Source organism: Arachis duranensis, chromosome 5 (genome assembly GCF_000817695.3).
Source record: "Arachis duranensis cultivar V14167 chromosome 5, aradu.V14167.gnm2.J7QH, whole genome shotgun sequence".
NCBI lineage: Eukaryota > Viridiplantae > Streptophyta > Magnoliopsida > Fabales > Fabaceae > Arachis > Arachis duranensis.
The window spans coordinates 68,143,595-68,158,891 of NC_029776.3; the positions used below are offsets into that span (position 1 = coordinate 68,143,595).

A 15,297-nucleotide genomic window follows, 5' to 3' on the forward strand; every position below is an offset into this window, starting at 1 on the left:
ATGGCAACTTAGGGGGAGGTGTTGCTAATGAACGTGCAAGCACCACTCCCTTGTGCTATTCTTTGACATCTTCCACCTCTTTGCAAGCTTCTTCAATTTCAACCTCTTCCTCTTGGTAGCTTTCTTCCTTCATTGTTCACCAAGGGCATGGGAGGTTGTGCTTCTTCTTCTTTAATCTCCATGTCAAGTCCAATGGGAGAGGATTCAAATGTAGATAAGAATTCATTAATGATTGAATCCATCTCTTGATCCTCCCCTTCAAAGTCTTCAACCATGATATGCCTTGGAGGTTGTACACCCTCCTCAACATCAACATCAAACACCTTGGAAGGAGGCTCTATGAATGGACTTCCTAATGGAGGCTCAACATCTCCTAAGTCTTCGACTACTTCTTCTTCTTCAATAAATCCAGCTTCCTCCACCTGTTCCAGTACAAAGCCATGATCCTTACTGTCCATTGGAGTTTCTAGTATCTTCTTTCTGCTATGTTCTACATTAGATTCTCCACATGAAGCCATGGGGGTTCCTTGAGTGTCCAAACGTATGGAAGGTAATTGATTTATTGCTTGCTCCAGTTGATGAAGGGTTGCATAAAATTTTTCCACTGTTTCCTTGAGACGATCCCTTGATTCTTGTTGCGCTCGGCTATCATAAGTAGGATCATAGTGCTCTTGGATTGTTGGATATGGAGATGGTGTATATTGAGGTGGTGGTTCTTCTTGGGAGTAATTGGGGTGGAATTGGGGTGGTTCTATATATGGTTCATACGGTTCGTAGGGTGGTTGGTGTGGTAGATATGGGTTAGGGTCATATGGAGGTGAATGGTGGAAAGGGGCTTGTGAGTATGGTGGTCAAAAGCTACGTTGAGGAGGGGGTTCATAGGCGTATGGTAGTGGTTGTTGATAATCAAAAGAGTGCTCACCATAGCCATTGCCTTGATATGCATCACAGAATGGTTGTTGGTAGTCTATTGGAGGTGGTTGTTGCCATAAGGGTTGATCAAATCCTTGTGGCTCCTCCCATCTTTGATTGTTCCAACCTTGATGCCTATTTTCAGGGTAATCTCCTATTCCTGCAACATAATTGTAACCAGACTCATAGCCAAAGGGGTGAGAGTTCATAGTAGTAAGAGAAAAATAGAAACAAAAACTAACAAAAATAAAATATTTTGAAAAAAGATATGATTTTTGAAAAAAAGATAAGATTTTTTTAAAAAAAGATATGATTTTTGAAAAAAAAAAAAGATAAGATTTTGAAAAAAAAAAGATAAGATAAGATTTTGAAGAAGATATGATTTTTTGAAAAAGATTTGAATTTTGAAATTTAAAACTAAGATAAGATAAGATAAAAATTTTAAAATAAAAATCTGAATTTTTTTTAAAATATTTACAATAACCAATAATAAGGCACACGTTTGCAATTTCCCGGCAACGGCGCCATTTTGACGAACGGGTTTCTTGTCGGTAAAGAAATGCACAAATATGATCGCGTTGTAAGTATAGCTTCTAAGCCAACAGAAAATCCTTTCGTACAAACGTTTGGTTGTCACAAGTAACAAACCCTATAAAATTTATAAACCGAAGTATTCAAACCTCGGGTTGTCTTCTCAAGGAATTGCAGGGAAGTATGATTTATTATTGGTTATGGAAAACAGTGTTTTTGGGTTTTGAAAGGGTTGAATGAGAAAAATAGATTGCAGGGAATTAAATCAATAGCAAAGAAAAACTCTTGGCAAAGTATGAAAATTAGAAGTCCTATCCTAGTTATCTTTATTAATGGTGATGAGAATTAAATTTTTGCTCCCACTAAGTCAACCTCTAACTATGAAGGTAAGTCAAGTGGATAAATCAATTTAACACCTAAAGTCCTAGTCAACTCCTAAGGAAAGACTAGAGTTATAGGAATCTAAATTAATCAGCATAGGTAACAATTATCAATCTCGATGAGTTTGACAACTCAAGAGTCACCAATTAATCAACCAAAGCCAATAGTAAAAAAATCTAAATTATAAATAGGGAAAAGCAATCATAAGTCTGAAATACCTCAATGTGTATTAATTAAGAAAATCAATCCTAACATGGAAAGTTCATAAACAAATAAAAGAGAAAATAAATAAAAAGAACATTGAACCTGTGATTTGAAGAAGATAAAAATATTCCTAAATCATTTAAGAGGAATCCTAATCCTAATTCCTAAGAGAGAGGAGAGAGCCTCTCTCTATAAAAAACTACATCTAAATTATGAAAAGTGTGAATTATGAATGAATGTATGAAGTATATGATGAATGAATGGATTCTCCTACTTTATAGCCTCTAATATGTGCTTTCTGGGCCAAAAACTGGGTCAGAAACAGCCCAGAAATCGTCCCCAGCATTTTCTGGTACATACAGGTCGCGGGAAAGTGACGCAGAGGCGTCGTCCACGCGTTTGTATGGATTGAAATTCGCAAATGGGATGCAGGCACGTCATCTACGCGTTCGTGTTGCCTATCTTCGGAGCAGCTATGGAAAATTATATATCGTTCCAAAGTACCGGATGTTTGCTTTTCAACGCAACTGGAACCGCGTCATTTGGACATCTGTAGCTCAAGTTATGGTTAATTTAGTACCAAGAGGTCAGACTGGACAGCTTTAGCAATTCCTTCAGTTCCTTGTATTCCTTCCAGTTTTGCATGCTTCCTTTCCATCCTCTATGCCATTCCTACCCTGTAATCTCTGAAATCACTTAACACACATATCAATGCATCGAATGGTAATAAGAGAGGATTAAACATAGCAAAATTAAGACCAAAGAAGCATGTTTTCAATCATAGCACAGAATCAGGAAGGAAAATGTAAAACATGCAAATCATATGAATAAGTGGGTAAAGAGTTGATAAAAACCACTCAATTGAGCACAAGATAAACCATAAAATAGTGGTTTATCACGCCACAACCACAATCCCAACAACAATGCAACTCACCAACATCCCTCACAAAGATCCTATCAACACCCACCTAATTACCCTTCTCAACCACCTAACCTCAACCCACCATCACCAACCGAAGATAGACTTTCCAAAATTGAGACTCTACTTGAAAGCATATGTAAGGAAATTCGAGACAATAAAGCTTTCCGGGAAGAAGTGCGATCCAATATGCAGAATCAAGATGCTGCCATTAAGAAACTTGAAACACAAATTGGCTACTTATTCAAGCAAGCCCCTGGCCACAACATTCACAGCAACACTAATTGAACTCCAAGGGAGGAGTGTCAGGCTATCACCCTCAGAAATGAGAAGGAATTGAGGGAGACCTACAAGAAACCACTAGAGAAGAACTCGGATGAAAAAGAAAATGGACAAGAGGAAATTTAAGTCTCCACTCCTAAGTCACATCAAGAGGGAGAAGTGCTGAAACCATGCTTTCCAAAAGCCCCATACCCCCAGCAATTAAAGAAGAAGGGATAGGACAACCAATTCTCAAGATTCTTAGAAATATTCAAGAAGCTACAGATCAACATACCCTTTGCTGAAGCAATAGAGCAAATGCCGCTCTATGCTAAATTCTTGAAGGAGTTGATGACCAAGAAGAGAAGTTTGAAGAACAATGAGACTGTGGTACTCACTGAAGAATGCAGTGCCATCATCCAACACAAATTGCCCCAGAAATTAAAGGATCTTGGGAGCTTCAAAATCCCTTGTATCATAGGGGAAATCACAGTAGAGAAGGCTTTATATGATCTAGGAGCTAGCATAAATCTGATGTCCTTAGCAATGATGAAGAAAATGAGGATTGAGGAGGCCAAACCGACAAGAATGGCCTTGCAACTAGCAGATCGATCATTCAAGTTTCTTCACAGAATAATAGAAGACTTGTTGGTGAAGGTGGGAGACTTTATCTTTCCAGCAGACTTCATAGTATTGGACATGGAGGAAGGAGCTAAGACCTCTATCATCTTGGGAAGGCCATTCTTTGCCACTGCCGAAGCCATTATTGATGTCCAAAAGGGTGAACTTGTCCTTAGACTACATGAGGAGAAAATGATATTCAATGTGTTCAAGGCCATGAGTTTCCCACAAGCCTCATTGGGAGAATGTATGAGGTTGGACTCAGTGGATGCTGTGGTGCAAGAGACTCTTGAAGAAGAAGAACTTGATGAGTTAACAGAAGAAGAGGAATCAGCATCAAGCGAAGAGGCTGCAACAGCTAAAGTTCATGTGCAAGGCACACTAGAGGGGAAGGATAAAAGAAAAGAAGCACCCAAACTTGAACTAAAGGCACTGTCGCCCACCCTCAAGTATGCATACTTAGGAGAGAATGAAAGCTATCCAGTGATTATAAATTCAGCCCCCAGCCGAGAACAAGAGGAAGAGTTGCTTCAAGTCTTACAAAAGCATAAGGATGCCATTGGATGGACACTTGCTGACTTGAAGGGAATCAGTTCGGCCATATGCATGTATAAGATACTATTGAAAGATGATGCCAAACCTTCCATTCAACCCCAAAGGAGGCTGAATCCACTTATGAAGGAAGTGGTATAGAAGGAAGTCATGAAGCTGTGGCAGGGAGGAGTAATCTACCCAATTTCGGATAGCCCATGGGTTAGCCCCGTCCAAGTGGTCCCCAAGAAAGGAGGAATCACTGTGGTACCCAATGAAAAGAATGAGCTAATCCCTACAAGAACTGTCACAGGATGGAGGATGTGTATTGATTACAGAAAACTCAATGAAGCCATAAGAAAAGATCACTTCCCACTCCCCTTCATGGACCAGATGCTGGAAAGACTTACAGGACACACATATTATTGCTTTCTAGATGGTTATTCAGGATATAACCAAATAGTGGTTGACCCAAGAGACTAGGAGAAAACATCATTTACTTGCCCATATGGGTGTTTGCCTACAGGCGCATGCCATTTGGGCTATGTAATGCACCTGCAACTTTTCAACGCTGCATGCTTTCTATCTTCTCGGATATGATAGAAAAGTTCATTGAAGTCTTCATGGATGACTTTTCAGTATTCAGAGATTCGTTTCCTAATTGCCTAAATCATCTTACCTTCTTATTAAAAAGGTGTCAAGAGACCAATCTAGTCTTGAATTGGGAAAAATGCCACTTTATGATGACAGACAAAATAGTCCTTGGCCATAAGGTTTCTAACCAAGGTATTGAGGTAGACAGAGCTAAGGTGGAGCTAATTGAAAAATTACCTCCACCGAGTGATGTCAAGGCAATTAGGAGCTTTTTGGGGGCATGCTGGCTTCTACAGAAGATTTATTAAAGATTTTTCAAAGATAGCCAAGCCCTTAAGCAATCTCCTTATGTCTGATACACCATTTATCTTTGATGAGAAGTGCATGCTCGCATTTGAAAACTTGAAAAAGAAGTTGTCCTCAGCTCCTATCATCACCCCACCTGATTGGAATTTACCATTCGAACTGATGTGTAATGCATCTGATTTCGCAGTTAGGGCAGTGTTAGGACAGAGAAAAGAAAATTGGTGCATGTCATATACTATGCTAGCAAAGTCCTCAATGACACTCAACGAAATTATACTACTACCGAAAAGGAGTTGCTGGCAATAGTTTTTGCATTTGACAAATTTAGATCATACCTCATTGGCTCTAAAGTGATTATTTTCACCGACCACACAGAACTTAAATATTTATTTGCCAAACAGGAATCAAAACCATGACTAATCAGATGGATCTTATTGTTGCAGGAATTCAATATTGAGATTAGAGACAAAAAGGGTGTGGAGAACAAGGTAGCAGATCATCTATCCAGAATCCCTTGTGAGAAAGGTGCACACCCCTAGCTACACATGATACAAGTATGAATGAGTTCTTTCCAGATGAGCAACTAATGTTGGTTCACAAGGCACCCTGGTTCGCAAATATTGCCAATTTTAAGGCAGCTGGTGACTTGCCTCCTGGAATCAATAAACATCAAAGAAGAAAACTCATCAATGATGCTAAATATTTTATTTGGGATGAGTCTTATCTCTTCAAGAAGTGCTCAGATGGAATCCTTAGGAGGTGCATTTCAGAAGAAGAGGGACGAGAGGTCCTGTGGAGTTGCCATAGTTCTAGCTATGGAGGTCATTTTGGAGGAGAAAGAACCGCAGCAAAGGTGCTGCAATGTGGATTCTTCTGGCCCACTATCTTGAAGGATGCTAAGGAACTGGTGAGGAGTTGCAATGAGTGCCAAATGGCTGGAAATCTGCCCAAGAGAAATGAGATGCCACAGCAATATATCTTAGAACTTGAACTATTCGATGTATGGGGGATCGACTTCATGGGACCATTCCCAACCTTATATTCGAACAAGTATATCTTGGTGGCAGTGGACTATGTATCTAAGTGGGTGGAGGCTGTGGCAACCCCAACAAATGACAACAAGGTGGTCATAAACTTTCTTAGAAAGAATATCTTCACCAGATTTGGAGTTTCACGAGCCCTCATTAGTGACGGAGGGAGTCATTTTTGCAATAGACCATTGGAGACCCTACACCTAAGGTATGGGGTGAAGCATAAGGTTGCCACACTTTATCATCCCCAAACAAGTGGGCAAACCGAGATATCCAATAGAGAGTTAAAAAGGATCTTGGAAAAGACTGTGGGGGCATCAAGAAAGGACTGGGCGAAAAAGCTAGATGATGCTCTTTGGGCGTACAGGACAGCCTTCAAAACACTAATTGGGATGTCCCCATATCAACTGGTGTACGGAAAGGCCTGTCACTTACCATTAGAGTTGGAGCACAAAGCCTTTTGGGCTCTCAAGATACTAAACCTCGACAGCACTGCTGCTAGTGAAAAGAAGGTCTTGCAGCTACAAGAACTAGAAGAGTTTAGGTCTCAAGCCTATGAAAACACCAAGATCTATAAGGAAAAAGCAAAAAGGAGACATGATCTCAACCTCGCACCAAGAAGTTTCAAAGAAGGACAACATGTGCTCCTCTACAACTCCAAACTGAGACTCTTCCCTGGGAAACTCAAATCAAGGTGGTCCGCCTTTCTGGTCACAAAAGTCTCGCCTTATGGACACATAGAAATCATGGAAGAAAGCTCAAAGAGGACATCACTGTGAATGGACAAAGACTCAAGCACTACTTGGGTAGCATGGGGGAAGACCCCAAACAGAAGTATAATCTCAACTAGAGAAGCCACCGTCGAGCTAGCGACGCTAAAAAAGCGCTTTGTTGGGAGGCAACCCAACCTGAGGTAGTCTCTTTTCATTATTGTCTCAATAAAGGACTCAAGTAGAATTCTCCGTATTGTGAGGAGCTAGGTTTGGTGTTGCACACCAAAACCTTCCAAGGTTGAATGTGAACATCTAAGTTTGGTGTTCCACCAAAAGACTCACCTTGAAGAGTGCATTGCACCCCTTCATTGATAAAGCATCTACTCTAACAAACAGAGAAACTACTTGACGAATGTTTAATCTTTAATGCATAATTTGCTTTTCTAATTCATAATTGTTTCTTAATAAAAGCACATGAGGTTTCTGCATTTATTCAATTTGTTGTATTAGGCAAAGAACTAAGTTTGGTGTTCACACACCAAATCAAGTCCAGAAATTCACAGGCATACATGCATGCTAACTATTTTCTAAGTTCTTGGGAAAACAAGCAACTTCCAATAGTTTTACAGGAAGTCAATCAATCTCAGGAAGGAACCATGCATCATCATCTAAGGAAGACATCAGGAGGTTGTATTGAACTATCTCTGAGTTATATTGAAAGTATGATTGAATATTGTTCTCAGGGATATCCATATTCTGCTTGTTCTCTCCTTAGTCACATATAAGTGTGTTGTTCTAGGTCCCCTTCTCTCATTTTTATCATGCTTATATGTATGCTTGTCCTTTTAAGTCAATCAAAAAGAAGATGTTATGAAAAACAAGAGTGGGGTTAACTTGTGAAGTAAATCTGAATGTTTGTGGTATGGTGATTGATTAGCTATGTTGGTTCACCAACAAGGTATATAGGCAACTATATGCTCTAAACTACATGCTTGAAACATATCCTATGAGACTAACCAAACAATAAGATCCCAATAAGAAAAGAGAAAGAACAATAAGAGTTTGAAAAGGAAAGAAAAACAATAAGAAATAAGGCTAGGCACCAAGGGTTTGAATAATGAGGCATGTGTCTGTGGTGTTCCTGTGCAAGGGATATGCTTGGATGAATAAGCTCCCAGGAGTGCCTTATCACTTGGTAACTTGGGTTAACTAACCCGGGATTATCAGCTGAAAGTCCACTATCAAAAGCAACCTTTGCTACAGAGCACTTAGTAACCCAACGAGGTGTTGGACACCAAGGTCTCAAGAAAGAAAATAATAAACCATATGCCTGTGGTGTGTATGTATGGGGGAAAGGGACTTGAGGGAGTAAGTCCTTAGGGGTGTCTTAACACCTAGCACCTTAAACCAACTGGTTCGGGAGTGTTGGCTGAAAGCATATCATAAAGAGTCGCCCTCTCACAAAGCACTTAGCTAAAAGAAGGGAATGCAATAAAACCTGGAAAAGAAGGGAGGATCACTAAATAAGAAGTCTCAAAGGATGCAATCAAGTGAGTGTTCAAGGGCATGATAAAGGCCTGAAAACCAGTGAAAGAATGAACATAAGTTGCTATGCATGAAACCCCATGAACCAGGGATTTGACTTCTATAATAATTATTTGTTTATCTTGTTCTTTCATTCAATTTTTCCTATGTTTCAGTACTTGCTTAGGGACAAGCAAGCTTTAAGTTTGGTGTTGTTATGCCAGGGTATCTTGGCCAGTTTCACTGACCTTTTCTTTACTATTTTAGGGTAGTTTTATGCATTTTCTTAGTAAATAAGCAAGTTTTGGATGAAAATACACTTACACTTTGATTAAAGCAAATATTGTGAACTTTACATGATTTAATGAGGATTAGGTAGGAATTGAATGATATAATTGATGATACACACTCTCATGACTTGGAACAAAGCTTTGATGCACTTTAATTGCTTGATTTCAGGACAAAGGAAGCAAGAAGGAGCCACGTTAGCAGCCACGTTAATCTAATTAACGTGACCACTAACGTGGAATGGCGACAAGCTTGAAGCATTAATTGAAAAAGAGATCACCAATAACGCCTTTGAAGCCATCATAGCCCACGTTAGTTGTCATGTTAAGTACATTAACGTGGTAGCTAACGTGGAGGAAAAGAGGAGCTCCAACGTTAGTGGTAAAAGTCAATGCCACTAACGTTCCACAAAGGCACAATTAAGCCACGTTAAGAGACACATTAATTTAATTAACGTGAACTCTAACGTGGGAGGAGGAAGCAATCACCAACGTTAGTGACACTCACCTTTGTCACTAACGTTGGACTAAGCCAAGAGTGCCCATGTTAGTGGTCACGTTAAGACCACTAACGTGAATAGTAACATGGAGCTAAGCATGATAAGCCAACGTTAGTGACACTCACCTTTGTGACTAACGTTGGAGATGGCAATCACCACCACGTTAGTGGCCACGTTAATCCAATTAACGTGAACTCTAACGTAATGAAAGGGGGCAAAAAGCAACGTTATTGGAAAAGGTAAGTGCCAATAACGTTTGCGAAGGACCAAGAGGCAACGTTAGTGGTCACGTTAGTGCCACTAACATTGAAGTTAATGTAGATCATTTTGGGTAGGAACGTTAATGAAAAAGGTAATCGTCACTAACATTCTCAAACCCACATTTTCACTTAAGGTTAACACCACTAACGTCCTAACTAACGTCCATGCCTAACTCACACTTTTCTGTAAACAAAGCTGAGCCCACTGAAGATTGTAACTGCTTCAACTCAAGATCAAAGGCCCATATCCAAGACTTGAAGAACTAACTAGAAGATCAAGAAGAGTAGTATATATAGGAGTAGTTTTGAACTAGAGAGAAGCTTGGCACTTTGGAGAACTACACTCTGTATATCTACTTTCTACATTTTCTAGTATTGTGAAGAATGTACTCTTTTCTACCATTTTCCATTTCCAGAGCTATGAACAACTAAACCCCCTTTCATTGGGTTAGGGAGCTTTGTTGTAATTTGATGGATCAATTATAATTTTCATTCTTCTTCCTCTTTCTTTTCTCTTGCTTTACTATAAAGCTTTCGATCTTAATTCAATTAGTTAGTTGTCTTGGAAAAGAAACTCTCCATAATTGGATCTCCTCTAAGCCTCAGAAAAGGGATGAGGAGATCATGCTAGAAATACTTTCTCATGTTGGACCAAATTGGGGTTTGGGCGAATATAGTGACATGTAATCCTCCCAACACTTTGATTTGGAAATACATGTGGTTAATTAGTGACCATACTTCATCTCTTCCCATGAGCAATTAAATCAAGGAATTGGGCAATTGTTCAAGCTTAGAAATATTGGGTTGCTAAGGAATTGGGATCCAATCATCTAAGATTGCCAAGGAGATCAATGAATGCATTGATTGAGGAAGAGATGAGAATGAACTTGATCTGGAGAATGCAACATCTCCTAAGCCCAATGAATCCACCATTTCTGAACTTACCCATTCTCTTTACTTTCTGCCATTTATTTTTATGCTCATCTCCCCAAATCCCCATTTAAGATTCTGCAATTTATTTTCTGCAATTTACTTTCCCGCCATTTATTTTTTTGCAAATCTCAACTCAATTTCTGCTTAGCTCAACTAGCACACTCTTCCAACTAAAGTTGCTTGACCAATCAATCCCTGTAGAATTCGTCCTTACTCTATTGTGAGTTTTTACTTGACGACAATTCAGTATATTTGCCAAAGGGAAATTTGTTGGGAGACAAGTTTCCGTGCATCAATAAAGCAGAGGAATCTTAGAGAAAAAGAGCTCACTGGTGTTAAAACGCCAGTAAAGAGGCATTTTGGGCGTTAAACCCCAGAATGGCTATCATTCTGGGCGTTTAATGACAGTAAAGGTATCATTCTAGGTGTTAAACGCCAGAATAGGTAGCATTCTGGGCATTTAACGCCAGAAATGGCAGCATTATGGGCCTTCAGAAAAACGCCCAGTAAAGAAGGATTCCTGGCGTTTAACGCCAGCCAGGTTATGTGGCTGGGCATTAAACGCCCAGAGAGACAGTCAAGTGGGCGTTAAACGCCATAAGGGATAGCATTCTATGGCGTTTATTGCCAGGATGACACAAGGGAGGTAGTTTTGTTTCCAATTTGAATTTTTTCAATTTTTCATGTTTTAATTCATAACTTTTTGCATCAAACATATTTTAAACGTTCATCTTTCAATTTTTTTATGTTTTTGAAAATTTTCAAACTAAATTTTCAAAAATCCTTTTTCTTAATCTTATTTCATATTTTTGAAAATCCTTGCTAACAATTAATGTTTTGATTAAAAAATTTCATGTTTGTTACTTTCTCGTTAAGAAAGGTTCAATCTTTAAATTCTAGAATCATATCTTTCTGTTTCTTGTTAGTCAAGTCATCAACTCCAATTTTAAAAAACGTACCTTTTTAAGTACTTTTTCAACTCATTTTCAAAATACATTTCAATCATATCTTTTAAAATTTTAATTTCAAAATCTTTTTCTAACTTCTTATCTTTTCAAAATTTATTTTCAAATCTTTTTCAACTAACTACTTGACTTGTTTGTGTAATTTTAAAAAGTTTACTATTCTTATCTTTTTCAATACCACCTAACTATTTTTCCACTTCTAATTTTTGAAAATCACTAACCACTTTTTCAAAAATCTTTTTATTTAACTAATGGTTTTAGTTTTTAATTTTCTTCTATTTCTTTTTCAAATTTTCGAAACTAACTTAATTTAAAAATATTTTTCTCTTCCCTCTTTTAAAATTTGAATACTCTCTCTCTCATATCCTTCTATTTAATTACTAACACTTCTCTTCTACTCATAATTCGAACCCCTCTCTCTCTCTGTGTTCGAATTCTTCATCTCCTTCATTCTTCTATTCTTCTATTCTTATACTTACATAAAGGAATCTCTATACTACAACATAGAGGATTCCACTACTCCTTTTATTCTCTTCTTTTTCATATGAGTAGGAACAAGGATAAGAACATTCTTGTTGAAGCTGATCCTGAACGTGAAAGGACTCTGAAGAGGAAGCTAAGAGAAGCTAAAGCACAACACTCCGAAGAGGACCTTACATAAAATTTCGAAAAAGAAGCAGACATGGAGCCGAACCCAAAAACAATGCTAGAGATGCAAGGAAGATGCTTGGTGACTATACTGCACTAACTTTCAACTTCTATGGAAGAAGCATCTCAATTCCTGCCATTGGAGCAAACAACTTTGAGCTTAAGCCTCAATTAGTTTCTCTAATGCAGTAGAATTGCAAGTTTTATTGACTTCCATCGAAACATCCTCATCAGTTCTTAGCTGAATTCTTGCAGATTTGTGATACTGTTAAGACCAATGGGGTTGATCCCAAGGTCTACAGACTTATGCTTTTTTCCTTTGCTGTAAGAGACAGAGCTAGGATATGGTTGAACTCAGAACCTAGAGAAAGCCTGAACTCTTGGGACAAGTTGGTTAGTGCTTTCTTGACCAAATTCTTTCCACCTCAAAAGATGAACAAGCTTAGAGTGGAAGTCCAAACCTTCAGACAGAAGGAAGGTGAATCTTTCTATGAAGCTTGGAAAAGATACAAGCAATTAACCAAAAACTGTCCTTCTGACATGCTTCTAGAATGGAGCATCATATGTATATTCTATGATGGTCTATCTGAATTGTCCAAGATGTCACTGGACCATTCTACTGGTGGATCTCTTCATCTGAAAACACCTGCAGATGCCCAGAAACTCATTGAGATGGTTGTAAATAATCAGTTCATGTACACTTCTGAAAGAAATTCTGTGAGTAATGGGATGATTCAGAAGAAAGGTGTTCTTGAGATTGATACTCTGAATGCCATATTGGCTCAGAACAAAATATTAACTCAGCAAGTCAATATGATTTCTCATAATCTGACTGGATTGCAAGCTGCATCTGGCAGTACTAAAGAAGCCTCCTCTAAAGGGGAAGCTTATGACCCTGAGAATCCTACAATAGAAGAGGTGAATTACATGGAGAACTCTATAGAAACACCTATAATCCTTCGTGGAGAAATCATCCAAACTTCTCATCGAAGGATCAACAGAAGCCTCAATAAGGCTTTAATAATAATAATGGTGGGAGAAATAGGATTGGCAATAGCAAGCCTTTTCCATCATCTTCTCAGCAACAGACAGAGAATTCTGAGTAGAGCCCCTCTGGCTTAGTAAATATAGTCTCAGATCTATCTAAGGCCACTCTCAGTTTTATAACTTAAACAAGGTCTTCTATAAGAAATTTGGAGGCATAAGTGGGTCAGCTGAGTAAAAGAGTTACTGAAACTCCTCCTAGTACTCTCCCAAGCAATATAGAAGAGAATCCAAAGAGAGAGTGCATGCCATTAATATAACCAAAATGGCTGAACCTATAGAAGAGGAAGAGGCAGTGATCTCTAGTGAGGAAGACCACAATGGACGCCCACTAGCCAATAAAGAAGTCCCTAATGAGGAACCAAAGGAATCTGAGGCTCATATAGAGATCATAGAGATTCCACTGAACTTTCTATTACCATTCATGAGCTCTGATGAGTATTCTTCCTCTGAAGAAGGTGAAGATATTGTTGAAGAGCAAGTTGCTCAATACCTAAGAGCAATCATGAAGCTGAATGCCAAGTTATTTGGTAAGGAGACCTGGGAGGATGAACCTCCATTGCCCGTCAATGAACTGAATGCCTTGGTTCAGCTGAAAATACCTCAGAAGAAACCGAATCCCGAAAGGTTCTTAATACATTGTGCTATAGGCACATTGACCTTTGAGAAGGCTCTGTGTGACTTGGGGTCAGGCATAAACCTCATGCCACTCTCTGTAATGGAGAAACTAGGGATCTTTGAGGTATAAGCTACAAGAATCTCACTAGAGATGGTAGATAAATCAATGAAAAAGGCTTATGGACTTGTAGAGGATGTCTTAGTGAAGTTTGAAAGCCTTTACATCCCTGCTGACTTTATAATCCTAGAGACTAGGAAGGATGAGGATGAATCCATCATCCTTGGAAGACCCTTCCTAGCCATAGCAAGGGCTGTGATTGATGTGAACAGAGGAGAGTTAGTCCTTCAATTGAATGAGGACTACCTTGTGTTTAAGGCTCAAGGTTCTTCTTCTGTAAACATGGAGAAGAAGCATGAAAAGCTTCATCCAATTCTCTCCATACAGAGTCAAGCAGAGCGCCCACGTTCAAACTTTAAGTTTGGTGTTGGGAGGCCACAATCCTACTCTGAGCATCTGTGAAGCTCTGTAAGAGCTTCCTGTCAAGCTATTGACATTAAAGAAGCGCTTATTGGGAGGCAACCCAATTTTATGATCTATGTTAATTACTTTTTTATTTTCCATTGTTAGTTTATGTTTTCTTTAGGTTGATGATCTTGTGGAAGTCACACAAACAACTGCAGAATTAAAACAGGAATAAAAAATAGCATAAAAAATAGCACACCTTGGAAGACAAGCTTACTTGAGTTTAAACACCAGTAAGGATAGCAAAATGGGCGTTTAACGCCCAGTCTGGTAGCATTTTGGGCGTTAAACACCAGAATTGGCAGCCAGACTAGCGTTTAACGCCAAAAAAGGGTGTCTGGTGTCTGGCTGGTGTTAAACGCCAGTAAGGGTAGTAGAATGGACGTTTAACACCCAGTCTGGCAGCATTCTGGGCGTTAAATGCTAGAATTGGTAGCCAGACTGGCGTTTAACACCAGAAAGGAGCATCAGCCTGGCGTTTAACGCCAGAAATGACACACAGAGGGCGTTTAAACACCAGAAAGGTGCAGGAATGAGAAATCTTTGAGACCTCAGAATCTGTGGACCCCATAGGATCCCACCTACCCCAACTCACTCACTCTCCTCTTCACACCTTTCCATAACACTCTTCCCCAAATACTATTCACCTATCAAATCCTACCCTCTTCCCCATAATCTTTCTACCACTCACATCTATCCACTCTTCCCCAAAAACCCCTAATAAAACCCCACCTACCTCACCATTCAAATTCAAACCATTTCCTTCCCAAACCCATCCATTCTCACACAAATTTCTTCTCTCCCTTACCCTATAAATACCCCTCTTTACCACCCTCAATTTCACACATCACAAACTGTTCTTCACCTCCCTTAGCCGAACCACTCATACACTTTCATCTCCTCCATTTCTTCTTCTTCTTCTTCTCCTCCCTTATTTCTTCTTTTGCTTGAGTACGAGCAAATATTTTAAGTTTGGTGTGGGAAAAAGCTC

General features: G+C 39.1%; 1 protein-coding gene and 1 non-coding gene across 2 annotated transcripts; one reads left to right on the forward strand and one right to left on the reverse strand.

Annotated features, from left to right (window-relative positions):
• The first annotated feature begins 3,526 nt into the window (after window positions 1-3,526).
• On the forward strand, window positions 3,527-5,799 carry LOC107488950 (uncharacterized). The gene is made up of 2 exons (XM_016109734.1): window positions 3,527-4,516; window positions 5,704-5,799. Exons 1-2 carry the CDS (start codon window positions 3,527-3,529, stop codon window positions 5,797-5,799), a joined length of 1,086 nt encoding a protein of 361 aa, XP_015965220.1.
• Window positions 5,800-12,559: 6,760 nt separating this feature from the next.
• Window positions 12,560-12,667, reverse strand: LOC127748051 (small nucleolar RNA R71). The gene has a single exon (XR_008009994.1). It is a non-coding gene; the product is annotated as a small nucleolar RNA R71 (small nucleolar RNA).
• Window positions 12,668-15,297: the final 2,630 nt, after the last annotated feature.